The sequence below is a fragment of the Chiloscyllium plagiosum genome, unplaced genomic scaffold (genome assembly GCF_037043375.1).
Source record: "Chiloscyllium plagiosum isolate Xiang-an unplaced genomic scaffold, Cpla_swu_hap1 HiC_scaffold_9, whole genome shotgun sequence".
Taxonomy (NCBI): domain Eukaryota; kingdom Metazoa; phylum Chordata; class Chondrichthyes; order Orectolobiformes; family Hemiscylliidae; genus Chiloscyllium; species Chiloscyllium plagiosum.
In genome coordinates this window covers 69,342,360-69,362,218 of record NW_028270147.1, presented here as the reverse complement: position 1 = coordinate 69,362,218, position 19,859 = coordinate 69,342,360, and the positions used below count along the sequence as shown (strand labels likewise).

The following is a 19,859-nucleotide window of genomic DNA, read 5'->3' as shown; positions in this document are numbered from 1 at the left end:
AAAAGACGGGAGCCAGTCACCGTCTTTCCCCACTTCATCATAACCATGACTATATTATTGTTTATTGTTATCAAATACTAGAGAGAGGCTGAGGAAGAATGAAGCAAGGTGATAGTCAACAGATCAGTCATCACTGAAGAAGTAACCTATATTTATTTTCAAAATCAGATTTTTCTTATGATCTTCATTTTTAGAAGTATCTATATATACATTTTTAAAAACCTAAACATGTCACAACACTAAAGTGCTTTCAAGTATTTTGAATGCATAAACATGCCTGAAACAATACAATAAGGTCCCAGTGAAATGGCACTTAGCATTTAAAACAACACAGTATTTTATACTCCAGTGCAACTAATAGTTACATATTATATAAAATATGTTCAACTTCGCCCTACTTCTATTCACTGCTATACCAGTCACATTCAATCTTAATTCCAATTTCAGTCTTCAACTAGATAAGTTAGGTAACTCTCTAACCTTTTCTCCTCTACCTGAAGTGCAAGGTAAAGTCAGCTTGAGAGGTATGTCAGGATATTTTTCTTTTTACCTTCACTTTGAGGATTTGAGAGAGAGAAAGAATGCTGAGTCTCTGCAGGGGACATGTCCAGGACTGCTGCTTTAAAAGGTTCTACAAGAAGGAAAAGTTACAGGAATAATGATGCCGATGGCATAATGCTTCCACTTAGTGCTGGGATTCGTTAATAAACTAACTTCTCCTGTTAACACTGAGATTGTACCAATAATAGGCAAAGCAGCAAGAATGGTTTACTTGAGATTCAGGTAACCAGAATTTAATTTTCCCTGTCTTTGAATTAAATTAAAAGGTACTTGTTCTCTGTTTTCTGGGCTAAATCTCTGTCCTGGCCCATGAAATGAAAAAGGCCATGACTTTTCTGAGAGTGTTAGAGAATTTATTTTTTTGCAATTCAAGTTCCATTCGAATACTTTGTTCAAGGATGCTTCTTGAACTCCTTAAAGTTTCACGGCAGAAAAACGTTGACCCGTTGTGCAACTGATTTGCAGCCCTGTGCAGAGAAAAGCTTTTCCTCCTTTGGAACATATACCATTCCCTTAGCTACTTCATCCAGGATGTCGAAATCATACTTGATACCTCTGGACTGAAGAGCATCACGCACACACAACTTAACGTGCTTGTACTCCAGCGGTAAGAAAGGGATGAAAAAGTCAATTAGGTTCTCAGTCACGAGGCCACTGTGTGCAAATCCACCTGGAAATAACAGAGAAAAGGTAACTTTTGATTCTCCCTGATTGTCGTTTTGATTTATTAATTGAGCTGGTGGTTTATTTAATCCACTCACATTATTGGATAAACTTGTGGGGTTCACAGGGCAGAAAAAGACCCTTTGATCCATAGCCTTGATCATCTTGGCATTGCAGGTGCACATTTAAATGCTTTTTAAATGTTATAAGGGTTTCTGCCTCTACCACCCTTCCAGGCAATAAGTTCCAGATTCCCAACACCATTTGAGTGATTTTTCCTCACATCACTCTAAACCTACTGCTCCCTACCTTAAACCTGTCTACACTGATCCCTCCTGTCTACTTTGTCTATGTCCTGCCATTTCTTTGTCTTGTTTGTTCTGTCCAAGGACATCACCTTAATTCACCACTGATCAACGTATCTGCTTCCTTCCCATATTCCCAATTCCTCTGCCTCCACCATATCTGCTGCCAGGAGTTCCACCACAGAACACACCAGATGGCCTCCTTCTTTAGAGACCGCAATTTCACTTCCCACGTGGTTAAAGATGCCCTCCAATGCATCTCATCCACATCCCCCTCCTCTGCCCTCAGACCCCACCCCTCCAACCGTAACAAGGACAGAAACCCCCCGGCACTCACCTTCCACCCTACCAACCTTCACATAAACCAAATCATCTGACGACATTTCCGCCACCTCCAAACAGACCACACCACCAGGGATATATTTCCCTCCCCACCCCTTTCCACCTTCCACAAAGACCGTTCCCTCCGTGACTACCTGATCAGGTCCACATCCCCCTACAACCCATCCTCCCATCCTGGCACCTTCCCCTGCCACCACAGGAATTGCAAAACCTGCGCCCACACCTCTTCCCTCACCTCCATCCAAGGCACTAAAGGAGCCTTCCACATCCATCAAAGTTTTACCTACACATCCACCAGTATCATTTATTGTATCCGTTGCTCCCAATGCGGTCTCCTCTACATTGGGGAAACTGGACGCCTCCTAGCAGAGCGCTTTAGGGAACATCTCTGGGACACCCGCACCAATCAACCACACCGCCCTATGGCCCAACATTTTGACTCTCCCTCCCACTCAGCCGAGGACATGGAGATCCTGGGCCTCCTTCACCACCGCTCTCTCACCACCCGATGCCTGGAGGAAGAACGCCTCATCTTCCACCTCGGAACACTTCAACCCCAGGGCATCAATGTGGACTTCACCAGTTTCCTCATTTCCTCTTCCCCCACCTCACCCCAGTTCCAAACTTCCAGCTCAGCACTGTCCCCATGACTTGTCCTACCTGCCTATCTTCCTTTCCACCTATCCACTCCACCCTCCTCTCTGACCTATCACCTCCATCCCCACCCCCATTCACCCATTGAACTCTATGCTACTTTCTCCCCACCCCCACCCTCCTCTCATTTATCTCTCCACCCTTCAGGCACCCTACCTCTATTCCTGATGAAGGGCTTTTGCCCGAAATGTCAATTTTCCTGCTCCTGGGATGCTGCCTGAACTGCTGTGCACCACTCTAATCTAGTATCTGACCAGCCTGTCTATACCTTCCTGAAATCTAAGGCAATCTTCCTCACTATTTACCACTCCACCAATTTCTGTATTATCTGTGGATGTACTGATCACCCCTCCTACATTCAGGTCTAAATCATTTATATATACCATCAACAGCAAGGGCCCCAACACTGTGGTATCCCACTGGATATAGGCTTCCAGTTGCAAAAACACCGTTCAACTATTATTCTTTGATTTCTGCCACTCAGCCAATTCTGTATCCAATTAACCAAATTTCCTTGGAGCCCTTGAGCTTTATTACTTTAGTCATCATTCGCCTAGCTAGGACCTTATCAAAAGCCTTACTGAGTGAAGGTGTCATGAACCCTGTTCCAAAGCAACAATTCATGAATTGATAGTTCTAATTCTGACCTTTTCTGATGCCATTAGTCTAGCAATTTTTTAAAATGTTTTGCTGATGTATATTGTCTTTGCCAGAAATACATGATGGCATTGTTGCTGGTAACTATTTACCACTTGTTGCTATTGAGTTGATTTTAGAGACAGCAGTTAAACTATTTTGATTATCATCGCACAAAAATCACAACTACAAAATGTTATGGTACAGATCGAGGCCATTTGGTCTATTGCGCCTGCACTGATGCATTAAATGACTATCATTGCTGAGTAGGAGATGATGACTACAGATGCTGGACAGTCAGAGTTGAAAAGTGTGGCACTGGGAAAAGCACAGCAGATCAGGAGCATCCATGTGCATCCCCATCCCCACCCCCACCTAAAAAAACCCACTATTAATGTCTCAGCCCCCTTCCCCCTCCATATTCCTGATGAAGGGCTAATGCCCAAAATCTCAACTCACCTGCTCCTATGGGTGCTGCCTGACCTATCATTGCCTAGTGTCAATCTATAGCTTTTCCCCATTTCCTTGCACATTACTTTTATCCAAATAATCATTTAATGCCCATCAGCCTCCACTTAAAATCTGATACCTTCCTTGAATTGCTTTCTTGTGTCTTCTCATTCTAACTATCTGATTCCCTGGTAATGCACTATTGTTCCATTACCAGCACTACAGTTTATTCTTCAGAATTTCTTGACATGTTCCTCTATGTTATCGCTCTTTCTTTCATTCACCTCCATTCTTTCCCAATGTAATTTACCTTTTGAGATTGCAGTTTCTCTTTGGATCTGGTGCTCCAAATCTTCCATAGTGATATCCTCTCTGTTTTGTCCAGCTCGCCAAAATCCCAGTGTCACCCTATTTATGGAGTTTCCCCCTATATTGCTAGAGAGCAGTGAATATTTGAACATAATTAACACACAACATTGGCCAAAACATTGCTCTTGGCAGGAATATAAATAAGTTTGTAAAACCATTTACAAGTATCCACAAAGGAGGAGAATATCAAAAATGGATACTGGCCCTTTAGGGGGAGAGAGAAAGAAGGAATTATGGGGAATGAGGAATAAACAGAATTAAGCAAATGGTTTATCTGTTTTCATTCTCGAATATACATATTACATTATAGAAATGGAGGGAATCCAAGATGCAGTTGAGAAAGAGGAATTTAATTTCAGCAGAGAAAACATTTGAGAGAAACTTAAGGTACTAAAAGTCAATAAATGATGTGTTATATTCAAGGCTTCATAAAAAGGTAGGTGCGGAGGTGGTGGATTTCCTGATTATGATTGTCAGATTTCCCTAGAACGGTCTTTGGAGATTGGACGTGAACAAATGTAACACTGCTATTTAAGAAAGGAAGAAGAGGCGGAGTATAGAACCACATACTGGAATCTATCATTAAGGAAGTCTGAACAATATTTTTAGAAAATCATGGTATGATTAAATAGAATCAATGTTGTTTTACAAAATGGGAATAATGTTTGAGCCAATACAGTGTGGCATACTTAGATTTCCAAAATACATTTGATAAGATGGCACAAAAGGTTAACATGCAAGATGATGCTCATGATGTTGGTGTTAATATATTAGTATGGTTAGAGGATTTGATAATAGACAGAAAGCAAAGAACAGGCCCAAAGAGAGAGTCATAGTCATAGTCATAGAGATGTACAGCATGGAAACAGACCCTTCAGTCCAACCCGTCCATGCCGACCAGATATCCCAACCAATCTAGTTCCACCTGCCAGCACCTGGCCCATATCCGTCCAAACCCTTCCTATTCATATACCCATCCAGATGCCTCTTAAATGCTCTCTAAGCCAGCACTGTCCAATGTGCCCATCTCTACAAACAAACTCAAACTATTCAACTACAAAGGCCATCATAATAGCAGAGTTTGATTTCTAGTTTTTGACCTCTTCACCTCAGAAAGAGAATTCTTCAAGTAACAGGCCTGCAAAGTTAACAGATTGGTCTTTATCTCATCTTTCTAAGTACTGTTTATCCATATCTATTTTCTAAACTTTAGATCTGCATTGTAGTTAATTATTATATATTTTTAAAATTTTACTCATCAATTTTTCAGCAATATTTGTTTAATAAACTAATCCTTATCTTGTTTAGACTGAAGTTTTCCTACTGTTTATTTTTAAAATTGAATGCTCAAAAAACTAAAAAGGAGACTAATTGAGCCATCCAAATTCATGGTTCACCAACAACTCTGTAGCTGTGTTTGGTGTGGTCATGTTGAAAACTGGAATATTTATTAAAAGATGTGAAGATTGTAAATGTTGATGTCCAGTGGGATTTTTTTTACAGTACAAGGAACACAAAATTGACTTGCAGGTAGCACAAGGAAGTAGGAAGTTAAATGGTATTTGGCCCTTATTGAATGTGGATTAGAATGCAAGAATAAGGAAATTTTCCTGCAATTGTTAAGGCTTTGATGAGACCACACCTGGAGTTCTATATAAAACTTTGATCTTTATGCCGGAGGAAAAGCCTACTTGCATTGGAGGTGCTACTTCAAATGTCCGCTAGATTGGTTCCTCGGATTGAGGATTGTACATTGGAAGAGGCTGAATAAATTGAGCCTATACCCTCTTGAGTTTAGAAGAATGAGACGATCTCATTGAACCATAAAAGATTCCTAAGGGATTTGTTAGTTAGCCTTGCTGGGAGATCTGGAAGACGTGGTAAAAGCCTCATTGTAAGGGGTCAATTATTTAGGATGGAGGCAAGGAGAAATATTCTCGTTTCAAAGCTTATGAATGCTTCATCATTCAGCAGTTTCAAATATGAAGCGGATAGATCTTTAATCACTCAGAATCAAGGAATTTAGGAATTGGGAGGGAAAGCACAGTTAAGGCTGAAGATCAGCCAAGATTATATGGAACAGTATAGCAAGCTCAAAAGGCCAGGTCGTCTGCTCCTGCTCCTGTTTTATTTCATTGGATACTTAAAAAGAAATTAAGAATCCCAGGTCATTTGAATGCTTATCTGAGTTATAACTAGATCCTTAGCTTATAATCACTCTGATATCAATTATTATTCATAAGAGAATAACTTTTATTTTCAGTTTTGTCTCTTGCATTGCCTAGCAGTCAATGCCAGTGTTGACCTTTAGTGTCCTTGGACATTAACAACAAAGGATTAATGACTGAGATTTAATATCTGTGATAGCAGCCAAGGTGACTATTTATTACAGTCAATTATGCTACATATCCTCAGAATGAGGCCGTGCAACGTACTCAAAGTAAAACAAATTGCTGGAACATCTCAGCAGATCTGTGTGGAGTAATCAGAGTTAATGTTTCAGATCTTTCAGACCCTTTTCGCAAATGCTGCTAGCTGGAAAAAAGTTATATTTTATGTACAGAAGATGGGGTGGGGGCAAAAATAAATAAGAAGTAGAGACAGAGCCAAAAGAGAGAGAAAGTGAATTGGACAGACAAGGGGTGAATGAAAAGTCAGTTGGGAGAATAAAAAGCTGCTAATGTGGACAATTAATGGCTGACAATGGGTCATGTGTGTAGCAGCTCATGTAATGACAAGGCCTGGTGTGAGAAGGTGGGGGCAGGGGTGCTCAAACCCTGATATAGTCGAACTCAAAATAGAGTCCAGAGGGCTGTAGAATTCCCGCGTGGAAAACAAGGTTCTGTTCTTCCAGCTTGTGCTGAGCTTCACTGGACCACTGCAACAAGCCTGAGACAGATGTTGGCCAGAGAACAAAGTGGTATATTAAAGTGGCAAGTAACTGGAACCTCTGTCTTTTTCACAGTCAGAACATAGGTATTCTGCAAAGTGGTCACCCAGTCTGCGCTTCATTTCCTCAATATAGAGAAGCCCACATTGTGAGCAGTGCACTAGATTGAGTGAAGTACAACTAATCTCTGCTTCACCTGGAAGATGCATTTAGGACACTGAATATGGAGGAAGGAGGAAGTGAACAGGCAGGTGTCACACCTTCTGCAATTACAGGGGAAGGTGCAGTGGGCTGTGGGGACGTGTTGGGAGTGAAGGGAAAGTGGACCTGGAGGGGATGGGCTTTACAGAAAGCAAACAAGGGAGGGAAAGAGAATGTGTGTCTGGAGATGGCAGAAATGGCAGCTAATGATCCTCTAGCTGTGGCTGCTAGTGGGAAGGTAGGTGAGGACAAGGGGGACCTTATCACTGTTGTAGGAGATAATTTGGACACAGCTGAGGGCAGTGTCAACCACAGTGTTCGGTTGAGGAAGATGGTGGACCTTTCAGAGGCAACTTTATCAAAGTTGACATCATCAGAACAGATGCAAAGGAAAGAGAGGAACTAGGAGAATGTAATAGAAACTTTACATCCTCAAACCCTGCTTCCTGTAAAGTTGAGGAAGGGAAGGGAGGAGTTGGATACAGACCGGGTAAAGGTGACAGAGGGATGGAACTTTGAATTCCAGACGAGAAGGAAGCACCATCGATGATGTCATCGATAGACTGGAGAAAGTGTGTTCTCAGACTCCAGCCTGAGACAACAAGATAGAAACAGCAGCATCTCAGTTTGGTACAAATATTGCATATTTTGAACCCCATACAGACTTGCCTTTCAATGCAGAAAGCCATCATTTCAGGTCACGAATTATAACAAGTTTCTCAATAATGTCAGCCTTTATGCTGAGTTCCAAAGTTTAGGCAAAAACGGGGTGGATAGTTTATCAGAATCAGTGTTTTTCCAAACGAAGGGAAATTGATTTTCACCTGCTGAGATTAAAACCTATTCACTTTGTGGATTGCCCTTTGTACATCAGTGCAGTTAAAAATACTTATGAGATTTAAGACAGTTCTAGTTTGTCGAATAATTATTTTCCCTTGCACTTTTTTCACAAAATGGCACAATAACTGAGTTCACAGTGCAAGAAGAAATGTTGAAGAAGACAAAGTTTCATTAATTTCCCCTATAAAGCAAGCCTTTGATAAACTGAAGTGAGTCAAAGTTAGCAGCTGATTACACAGCCTCGAGGATGTCCCAGAACCCTGTTTCCAGCAGACTGCACAAACTTGTGCTGGATTGTGACTTTAGGAAGCCCTTTGAGAATGGCTATGATATATGTTGCCAACCCTGTTTAAAGCCTCATTGTCTCTCTCCACCTAACCCAAAATTCTTCCATCTCATCCTCTGGTCTCCCTCAAAAGCATCAGCTGTATTCATGCAATCACCTCTGAAGGTCCATGGTTTCATACTTTTCCTTCTCTTTATTCTCTTATATATGCCTCTCCTTAGTAGGAAATAGAGTAACTTTCTAGCAAGGTTCATCTGACTATTCATCAAAGCTTTGGCTTTGATCAGAAATCCCCAGGAACGCAGTGGCAAGTCATTTCTACTGGGTTTTTTTAATGTTTGGCCCTAGAATGGGAGAATTTCTAAATAGATTCACCTGACAGTGTCCACTGAGTGTTAGCTGTCATACGTGTGCTAATACTATTATCCCAGCACTACCTTTAACCAAAGACTGTCAGGGTGCAGCTAATTTGCTGCAACATTATCAATGATAAGCTAACTCAATCTCATTTCCTCAACTCCCATTCCCTCCCTAACTCTGACTCCCCACTTTCAGCACGTCTTTTCTGTAATGTTGGCCATTTTTTTCCTGGCCTCAATGCAATTCTAATCTTCAAGGCTGACAGTTTTCACTACTTTAACTCAATAGCACTTAGTGTTGCTATGGGTAGTAGCTAAGCAATCATTCTCTATTCTCTCTACACTATTTTTCTGAAATTTTCTGCCTTGTTACCAACTTCAATCTTCTCAAAATCTATGGTTTTAGATACTTTATTTTCTCTTTTTTCCAGTCTCCTAATTCTGTTGATTATCCTCTCCAGTTAAGCTTTGAAATATTTTATTAATAGAAATACAAGTTGTATTTGAGAATACAAATACATCTACTTCTATCTAATCAAATTCTACCCCATACACACTTTCCAATAGAAATCATTGGATGGCATTTGGAATTGGGACTCTGCCTATATTTTTGAAAGGCTATTGTGAATCTCTCAATTTTGCACCAGTTAAGGGAGGTTATTTTTCTTGTACGTTAGTGAGTTGGAAAATTTAGATTAAAAGGGAGGCTAGCTTAGAAGTTGTGACAAGTTGAAGCAGAGGGTGAATTGGGGGAGGGATAAAAAAAACTATAAATTACCTCGTCACAAAACGTCCTATTGCACTTGGAGTACCCATGAAAACAAATGTGGTGTCAGGGCAGGTTATATCAAGCTACATGCAATCAGCTACAATAGCATCGATTTAGATAGTTCCACATCTACAGTTTTTTTAAATGGTGTTGTGACACTGCAACTACAGTATTTGATCTTTGCGCAACATTTAGCAATAGTAAATTTGATTTGAGTTGGCGATTTTCAGAAATAGGGTTGTGAGTACAGAGACATTGGTGGTGGACTTTTGTGCGCTTTTAAGTTCATTTGGTTTGATTTTGTTTACAGTAATAACTATCAAATCAAGAGTTGGCTGGAGTTACTGAATAACACTGTAGCTCAAAGACAAATCTTCCCTTCCTGCATGTCCAGCAGGCTACGAAACTCAAGTCATTCAATTCTGGTTCATCCACCTCTCAGCTCTCTGGCAGAATCACAGAACTACTTCCCTCTACCTAGGAGCTAACACAAGGACAAGTTCCAATAACACATATTAAATACCATTTATTTGACTGCTAGACAAGCATATGGATGGCAGTAAATTGAGGGGTTTGTAGGTTAAGTTGATTTTAGATAAAGATAAATGCTCAGCACAACATCATGGGCTGAAGGGCCTGTACTGTGCTGTACTGTTCTATAACGTAGTAAGGGTTAATAAAAAGACTTCATGTTAACTATCCAACCATATGCTTATTTGCCCAGCATATATATAGCTATATACTGACGTGGTGGCCATGCAAAATTAATATTAGTCTTCTGAGCAAAATTTGGAGTTCATTTAAATATGATGGTGCATTGATGAACTATTCATTATTTTAATGATATCCCTGTGAAACAAAATCCTTTATGCTGACACACTTCAACAAAGAAACCCAACACTGCACAATTAAACCTTCTACCTGAGAAAAACTCTCTTTGGCCTACTTATATTAGTTCAGAGCGAGAGGTGATTTTGGAAATGTTGTTACAGCCAAACAAGCCAGCAATCACCTCAAATTCATTTCAAAGACTTCGTAATGGTTGTACTAGGCCCTACTTTTTTTCTGACTAAGCCACATTACTGTTTTATCTTTGGATTACCTTAAAAAAATAAACATGGACTTTCTGAAATCCACCCCATCCACGTGGTCGTAATGATCAATGTAAGGCTTGATAGCATCAATGAGGCCTGGATGCAACTTTTCTGCCTCATCAAATATAAACAACGATTGTTTGCATTGTTGTACAGCTGCCTGGATAAACTGCCGGAGTTGAGTCTGAAAGAGAGAATAAATGCACGTGGCAGTTCCCAGCTTTTAATGTTCTATGTTAGATATTTATTTTCCCTGGCCTCATTCTTTGTATCACAATCCATTTCCTGCTCATGCACCATCACTTGATCCGATTGGGTGAGGAGTAGCAGATGGAGTTTATTTTACATAAGTTGAGATGTTGCAGTTTACTAAGGCAAATCGGGGCAGAACTTATGCAATTTCTAGTAGGCCCTATGGTGTGTCACCAAACGAAGAGACTTTGGAGTGCAGGTGCACAGTTCCTTGACAGTGGAGTTGCAGGTTCACACTTGCCTTCATTAATCAATGCAATGAGTATGGGAGTTGGGATGTCATGTAGTAGGTGTACAAGACATGGGTTAGGCCATTTTTAGAATATGGTGTTCAATTCTGGTCTGCCTGCTATAGGAAAGATATTATTAAACTTGAAAGGGTGCAGAAAAGATTTATAAGGATGTTGTCAGGGTTGGAGAATTTGAGCTATAGGGAGAGGTTGAATAGGCTCGGGCTGTTTTCCCTGGAGCTTCGGATGCTGAGGGGTGACCTTATGGAGGTTTATAAAATCACAGGGCATGGATAGGATAAACAGACAAGGTCTTTTTCGCAGGGTAGGAGAGTCCAAAATTGGAGGGCATAGGTTTAAGATGAGAGGGGAGATATAAATGGGACCTGAGGGACAACGTTTTCATGCAGAAGGTACAACATTTAAAAGGCATCTGGATGGATATGTGAATGGGAAGGGTTTAGAGGGTTATAGAACAAATGCTGGGAAATGGGACTAGATTAATTTAGAATATCTGGTCGGTATGGATGAGTCAAACCGAAGGGTCTGTTTCCGTGCTGTACATCTCTATGACTGAGAGGAACCGAATGAATGACTATGTTGATGGTGGTCTCAACAGATGTGTCAGATTAGTGGAGATAGTCTCAAGATAATATAGTTCTGAATGACTGATTTGACATTTGATCCATTGCCCTTCGCATCAAGACTCATTTGCCTCAGTCACTTCGTTATCAACCCTGTGCTAAACTTCCCTCACATTGGGTAACACATTTAAAAATAATGCTGATAATATTCCATTTTAATTAATTCAAAATTACTATAAAGTTGGAAGCACAGACTAATTTAAATAATTCAAAGGTATCAATTAAATACACATTTTCCCTTTTGCCCCTTCCCTAAAATGCCACCTTAGCACAGTGTCCCACATAGAACTACAACTGATAGCAGATTTGCCAAATCATGCAGCAGAATTAAAACACAGATTTACCAAAAACATCAATGTAACTAAACTTATCGGGTCTAATTAAAAACGTATCAAGAAAACAGTTGCAATATTTGAATACTAGCATGGTTCAAAATATTCTAGTAGAAATGAGAAATAAGTTATTTTAATCTCCACTTCCTTTTATAGTTTTCCTAGGTGACCACACATTTTGTCCTTTTCGTTATGCTCAATTTGAAACCCTTCACTTTCACCAGTTACACTTGTGTTCCTTCAATAATATCGAACAAGCATCTTTTATTTCGCGGGCAGATTTAAATGACATTCAGCCCATAAATTGACAGAAATGTACAGCTGAGTGAGTTGACTATCCATTTGCTCTGTTCAGCTCTGCTTACCTTGTAGATGTCAACCATGTTGACATGTGGAAAGTGGAAAGGAGCGATGTAGAAATGCACACATTGGCTTCTCAGTCCATCCCGGTACAGATTGTCAGCTATCATTTTGGCCACAAAGTTCTTGCCAGTACCAGACCAACCATGGAAGGAAAGTGCCAGTGCTTTCTCTGGGTTTTTGGTTGCTAAGAAACCTTTCACTGCCTTTACCACAACTTCCTTGGCCAGATGCTGTCCATGTAACTTTTTGTTCAGATCGTGGTCAAGTCCTAGTTAGAAAACACAAACCCAAGGCTTATTGTACTTTCCCATTTCCCATCATTGAGGAAATTCTGTTTGTGACTGGTTTTTTCATCTAAATAGAATATTATTGCGGTGGAACTGGGCTCCATTCCACTTGCACCACTTTCTCATCAAGTTTTAAACTTACAGCATTTGGAAAGGAATTAGTGCACACACAATGCCTACTGACAGTGTGCAGAATAGGCAGGTTCTGGTTACTTCTTGGAGGAAACTGAGAAAAGGAGCTGGAAAACTGAGGAGCACAGAAACCCCTCAGTTTAGCCAAGCAGTTCATGAACAAAAGACCAAAGGTGCATGGAGCGCTCAGTCTGTCAAGATCCACAGTTGGAGGGATGGAATGTCAGTGGTGCTGTTGGGAAATATCCTGGGTGTCACTGGTGGGCATCAAAGTATTTCATCATCATTAAGATATTGTCATCAACTGGGATGAAGTCTTGAATCAGTATCAGTGTACGCAGTGCCAGTTATTTGCAAGATACTGTTGAGAGTTCCTTAGGAAGAACAGGTTATCAAAATTTGGAGATGCTGGTGTTGGACTGGGGTGTACAAAGTTAAAAATCACACAACACCAGGTTATATCCAACAGGTTTTGTTGGAAGCACACTGGCACTCGGAGCGACGCTCCTTCATCAGGTGGTTGTGGAGGACATGATTGTAAGACACAGAATTTATAGCAAAAGTTTACAGTGTGATGTAACTGAAACTATACATTGAAAAATACCTTGATTGTTTGTTAAGTCTCTCATCTGTTAGAATGACCATGTTAGTTTCGCTTCCTAAAAAGTGAGTGTCACAGACACTCTCAACCCCCCATCCCAGACACACGCACACTTACACACATAGGTTTGTGGGGTGAATTTGTACTTGCAGAGTTACATTGTACTTTGCTCAAAAACTGCATGAATCCATGTAAGACTCTGTTAACTCACTTTTTAGATTAGAATCAGGCTAAACATTATGGCACAGGCAACAGAACACAGTCACCATCTCAACATCTTATCTGGACTGACACCAATTGTTACAGTTAACCTGAGAATGTAACTTTTTAAAAACGTTTTGTGATCTACATGAAAGAAGTGAAACTATCATGGTCATTCCAACAGACTTAACAAACAATAAAGGTATTTTTCAATGTATAATTTCAGTTACATCACACAGTAAACTTTTGCTATAAATTCTGTGTCTTACAATTGTGTACTCCACAACCACCTGATGAAGGAGCGATGCTCCGAAAGCCAGTGCTTCCAAGTAAACCTGTTGGACTACAACCTGGTGTTATGTGACTTTTAAGGTTATCAAAATGAAAACAATAGAACTCATCACAGATTCAGTGTTCCTTACAGCTGAAGGACACCTATCACTGTACAGATTAATCATGTCTACAAAAAACACCACACACATGCACCAAACCACCCGCCCCCCACACTCCTCCCCTCACAGACTTATACCCCATCACATTCATACACATTCTTGACCAAGCTTACACACACACATACACTCTTTCCCATGCACTCACAAATACACACCCACTCTCCTGCACACGCAACATATAAGTTTGAGGTATCTTTGGGGTAAAATAAGTTTATGAATTTGTATTTGCAGAATTATTATTTATTTTGCTCAAAAACTGCATGCAAGATTTTGTAAGCTCCATTTTAGAAATAGAATTGACTCAACATTGGTACAGACTTTACCTTCACACATTTACTGCATTGTCTGAGATGAGATGACACCTATTATTAGATAAACTGATACCACCTTAAGAATGAATTCTAGGATTTACATATTAAAGAACCTAACCACCATATCCCAATTGAAAAGATGAAAGTCTTAATCTAAATTTGTTTAAGAACTATAACTTGGTGTTGTTGTGATGTTTTAGCTAAAGTTGTTTAGCATATTATTACAACTCCATGACACTGTAACCCTTTTGCTGTAAATTCTGTGTCGCATGGTCACGTTACACAACCATTTGAAGAAGAGGCCGCACCTCGAAAGCTAGTGCTTCCAAATAAACCTGTTGGACTATAACCTGGTGTTGTGTGATTTTAACTTTATCTACAAACCTGTGATGTTGTTAATTAGCCGGCAATCACCTGATTCACAGCACTCGTGTACACTGCAGTACCAGCTCAATATCTCTTGATAACCATCTTGGATTAAAAAAGACCAGGCCTCCAAAGTCTTTGCTGAAATCAAAGAGAAAAAAGTGTTTTATACTGATAGAGTATTTTTATACCGAGCTTTTTTGAAACTTTTAGAAGCCTCTTCATAGAACAAAAAGTTTTATTAAAATCACTAATATCACACACTTGGATATGGTGCTGTGTGGTTGTGAAAACAGCAAGGGCATTTCAGCTTTCAGATCTATTCACGATGGATATGGTGACAGGAGTTGGTGCAAAGAAATGCCATCTCATTGGTACAATGAATATGGTGCAGTGATTTGGGGGTAGATTTGAATCAGTCATCTCAAAGAACTACTTTTCTCTTTTTATCACAAGTCCATCTACAGTAAAAGTTCTAAGAGAAATCCCATGGATTCCTACATAGAGCAAAGATCTTATCTCTGTGGACATAGTAGCCTCAGTGGGGGACAGGGTGGTTCAGGTTTCACAATCTTCAGCTGAAGATTTAAAGTGGTGTAAGATTTGGATTCATAATATGTAAATTTCAGCAATGGCTGTCTGCACACACTCCGACGGTTTCAGGTTGAAGAATTTGCAGAGTAGGTGTGGCCTTCTGAGTTAACAGATGAAAGGTGTACTTCTCTGTCTGTGAATGACAACTCAGTTTGAAGGGACCTCTGCTTTCAACACTAGCAAACAGCATGCATAGATCAACTGTAAAGGGGCCACAATAGTTTTTTTAAAAATCTGGAGGGAAATAGATGTAAATTTGTGTAATTTACAGGCATATTTACTAATGATTATTATGGACCAGATCAAACCCCCTCAAAACATATTAAGGATGACACTATTCAATTGCTATAACCCAACTACTACTTATCTTTAAAGGTAAGTATAAGGTATTGTGTTGCGATGCAATTTGATTGGTCAAACTACTAGACTTGACGCAAAACACATTATTTTTATACTATAACATAAATACAAACAAAAGAAAGAAGAATCGGAATAACTACACTCTATTGGAAATCTTAACAGAATAATAGAATATTCAACTACTAAACAGCAGCTGTCCCAATGTAGTAACATCCCATAAACACCCTTGGCAAAGGCAAGTTCAGTAAACTAGATCATTGCACATGCAATTAGAATAGAATAGAATAGCAAATTATTGTCACATGTATTTTTACAAAAGAAATACAGTGAAAAGTTTATAAATCACCATACCATGGCACCTAAAAGTCATCAAGGGACACACAGATTCCCCAATTCTCTAGAGCAGGAAGAGAAAACATCAAGAGAAAACTCTGAGAGAAAACTGAAGCGTTTTGCTGTAGCAGGGAGAGATACATAGCAGCTTCCAAACCCCAACAGTTATTGAAATTTAAACTAAAATCCTGGTTCTATGTGAACTTGACTCTACTCCTTCATGCTGCTTCTATTGTTCCAACTTATAGTCAAAAGCTCACAAGCTGTTAACTTTACTGGCTTGGAACAGACCATTCTTCACCTCCGTCTCAATCTCTCTTCACTTAAAAAGTGGGACAAAATACACCTTTTAAAACTATAATATCATCACAATGATACACACAAAAATCTTTTATCAAGGCATCATAATTTCAACCACCTGAAACATTGGCATGATGGAACCATTCTATCAGCCTGTCACTTCTTGTATTCTAGTCAATTCACATGCCTCTCAGTAAGTGAGGTGTGGGTTATAAAAGATTTTATGAAACTTTTGTCATTCATATGTTTTAAGCGTGATTTTCCTTCAACTAGTTTTATCTGTAAATCTAGGTTGATGTCATGGATCATAAAAGTTGGTTAACTGTAATTTGTAGAAGTACAGAGTCCTATTGACTCTGGTTTGAATGTAGAGGGATGTTAAATAGTTGAATGTTCTGTGCAGTTTAAGACAAAATTTAGAAACGGGAAAAGATGAATAATGTTGAGTAACATCTTTACCACGTTTTATCCGTAGGTACAAATGGTGTCATTAAATATTAAAATAATCAGAAACACTTTAAATAATGGAAAGGGAGTTTCATCAGTGAAGATAATTAGAGGAACGAAGCAAGATAGATTAAGTAAAGCCCAGAACTGACTAGTTACCATTAAAGGTTTTTTTCTATCCATGCCTCGTGCTCTGAGGGGACAGTGAAGGCGATAGTGAAATGCTGTCACCTTGAAACCTTGTGATGATGATACTCTCATCGTGGTATCAGGGACAACATTCTAGGTTTGCTACAATTTAGGGAGATATTAGATCGCTCAAACGCACTACCTATAAATTTTGTCATGTTGAAAGTAACATAACTACATGTTATCACAAAGTAATGTGAAAGGTGTAACTTTTGATGCAGGTTGTTATTTGGCAGGAAACATTTTGGCTGCATTTCAAAGCCCTTCACAAAATGAACTACTTTATGGAATGTGGTTAGTGGTATCAGAACAAATAAAGCATCTAATCTTCAAACAGACATAAGAGGTAGGATTAATTTAATTATTTCAGTCTTTCCTGATTGAGTAAGAATGCTAGCCTGAAGACTGAAAGAAGCTCTTCCACGAGTAGTGCCTGTAAAAGTGCACAAAGTTGGTTTAACGGCTCATCTGAAGGAATAAGTCTGACAATATAGTCTAACTTCAGTATTGCATTGGGGTGTCAGATGGGATGATGTATTCTGATCCGAGTATGGGAGCAAATTCAAGCATTTAAAATCATGGAATCATTTATAGTGCAGGAGAAAATCATTTGGCCCACTGAGTCTATGCTGGCTTACTCCTCAGAACAATTCAGTCAGGTTAACTATGATCCCTGGAGCCCTGCAAGTTTATTTTCTTCAAGTGTCCAATCGTCCTTAGAACTCCACCTTGCTTGCGGCAGATCCCAAGTCATTACCACTCACTGAGGAAGTTGTAAAATTCCACAGACGTCTCTTGCCCAAAATCTTAAACCTGTGACTCTTAGTCATTCTACAAGTGTCTAATGGGAAGAATTTTCCCAGTATATCTTATCTAAGGCTGTCCTAATCTTGATAACTTTTATCAAGTCTCCTCTAAATTGCCTTTGCTCCAAGGAAACCAACCCCCAGCCTTTCCAATGTAACCTTAGTTTCTACATTGTAATAGACAGACTGTGCAGTGATTCCCAGGCACAATGTTCTAGCCTCATTTCTGTTATTTTAATACTCTGGTATACTTTACTTGAGTTCAAGTATCTATTTGAATCTCCCAAAGCAGATTGCAATGTTAAAATAATTCCTGGAAATTGACATTTGATTACAGTCTGTAATTCATTCCCACGTACATGTTATTTTATTCTCCAGCCAAACCTTAAATGAAATTGTGGTCTTTAACTCATTAACAGGGATACTTTATTCTTGAATGTCTCACGTATTTTTCCTCACTCACCATTCTGCTTCGAGATGTCGGTCATCTCTTTATTCTCACAGTCTGAATTCCAGAACTGGCCAGGAAGAGAGTGAAACATCTCTGAAAATGTGCCAAACTGCTCTTGAAATAGGTTTCCTTTCACGACTTGCAACCAGCAGCACAACAGCAGGAGCCTTTGGAAATTCATTGGAGAACAGAATGCTCAGGCCTGAAATACAGGGACTAGGGACAGGGAAAGAAAAGGAGAAAGTGCCAGAAGCTGAACTAAAAACTCTTTTTATTCTGTTAATATTTACTTGTAACATCACATTCAGTTAACCCTGTGAACTACCAGAATCAGGTGAGTGACCCTGATCTAGCCAGGCACTTTTCCAATTTATCAGCGTAATAAACTACAGTGTTTACTCTAGATGTGAGGGAGCTAGCGTCATATTCTATACAGCACATCTTGGGTGTCTCAAATGATGATTAAAATAAGGCAAGTGGTATAAGAGGTACATGAACTTTTCTCCAGTTTCCTGTACTCTATTCGTTCATGAAACTTGGGTGTCAGCATCTACTAATATGACTCATTCCCAGTTCCCTACTATTTCAACAATTCTGGCATCATGCATGGGTCAAACAAGATAATGTTTTCAAGATTCACTTCCTAAAAGGATATTAGGGAGCAGTATTAAAAATAATCTGGTAGTTACAAAGTCAGCATTCCCAATAATGCTTTTTTTTATTTCTCATTTATTGATGAAAATTACATTTCCCAATTATGTTGGTATTTTAACTCCTCCTCAAGCAAGCTTCTGGATAAATAGCACAGCTTTCATAAAGATCTACCGTCTCTTCCGAGAGGAAAGTTTCACCAGCACTGACAGCAATGCTTCAGCCTGTAGACAAAGTTTTGGGAATCCTTCCATCTACATAACAGCCTGATAGCTGACTCTGGTCCAATGCCCATACAGCATTTTCAAGCATAGGTCCTTAAATACCCACTTAAATAAGGTCCCATCTCATTTTCATCTTTTCCTCAGTGCTACATTGGGACATATACTGTTATCAGAATGCTGCTCACATAAATTTTAGCATTGAAATCATGACAGAAAAAGAGTATGTAGGGTATGGCTATCCTAATGCAGTTGTACACAAGTTAATTGAAAAGCCCAGATGCATAGTGTACAGGGTGACTGATGATTGGTGTGTTCTTAAAAATGGCAATAGTTTGAAGTGTACTATACAAACTATGATGAACATTCTAGGATTTGTTGCAGATGATAATAAATAAACTGGGGTGTGTGTTACTATTTTTTTCTGTTTTCATTCCTATTTGTAATCAAATAGAAAATTAACAATTTGCTTTGGTTCTAAGTAAATAGCAATACTCTCGAGACTAATTGTTTCATTGCAGTTGACTGCTTTGCCTGCATTTGGACTCAAATGTGAATTTAAAAAACATTAATGGTTGTGTTTGTACTTTAAATGTTTTCCAAAGTTCTTCCAGTAACAAGCTTCACAAAATGTTTACACTTGGTTCCATTTAATTCTGTTGCATATCTACAAGTTTGTCCAAGTCAAACATTTGGAAAATTCCAAGTACCGGCCAACTACAAATAAAGAGAGGGGATGGATACACAAAGTTTAGGGCATGGCAGATCCTGAATCATGATCCCATGCCCTAAACATGGGTAAACACACTCCCAGCAGGTCAGGCAGCATCCAAGGAGCAGGAGAATCCACGTTTCGGGCATGAGCCCTTCTTCAGGAAAGCCCGAAACGTCGATTCTCCTGCTCCTTGGATGCTGCC

The 19,859-nt window shown here is 39.4% G+C and overlaps 1 protein-coding gene across 2 annotated transcripts; it reads right to left on the bottom strand.

The window, feature by feature from the left end:
• Positions 1-892: 892 nt before the first annotated feature.
• On the bottom strand, positions 893-18,332 carry tor3a (torsin family 3, member A). 2 transcript variants are annotated; one of them, XM_043699567.2, is made up of 6 exons: positions 18,083-18,332; positions 14,639-14,731; positions 12,243-12,508; positions 10,428-10,603; positions 3,922-4,046; positions 893-1,231 (listed from the first exon to the last, which is right to left on the bottom strand). In XM_043699567.2, the coding sequence occupies exons 1-6, from the start codon at positions 18,249-18,251 to the stop codon at positions 984-986; spliced, it is 1,077 nt and encodes a 358-aa protein (XP_043555502.2). In that variant the 5' UTR covers positions 18,252-18,332; the 3' UTR covers positions 893-983. The 2 variants fall into 2 exon arrangements, with proteins under 2 accessions (XP_043555502.2, XP_043555501.2); XM_043699566.2 differs by having other exon boundaries at positions 14,609-14,731; positions 18,083-18,330.
• Between the last annotated feature and the right edge of the window lie 1,527 nt (positions 18,333-19,859).

Bases quoted from the DNA above. Each gene is read 5' to 3' on its own strand.
- tor3a (XM_043699566.2), bottom strand. From the start codon at position 18,251: ATGAATTTCCAAAGGCTCCTGCTGTTGTGCTGCTGGTTGCAAGTCGTG. The intron at 10,604-12,242 runs GTAAGCAGAGCT...TCTCTCTTTCAG, and splicing joins ACATGGTTGACATCTACAAG to ACTCAACTCCGGCAGTTTAT. The intron at 4,047-10,427 runs GTAATCCAAAGA...ACTGCTCTCTAG, and splicing joins TCCATGTTTATTTTTTTAAG to CAATATAGGGGGAAACTCCA.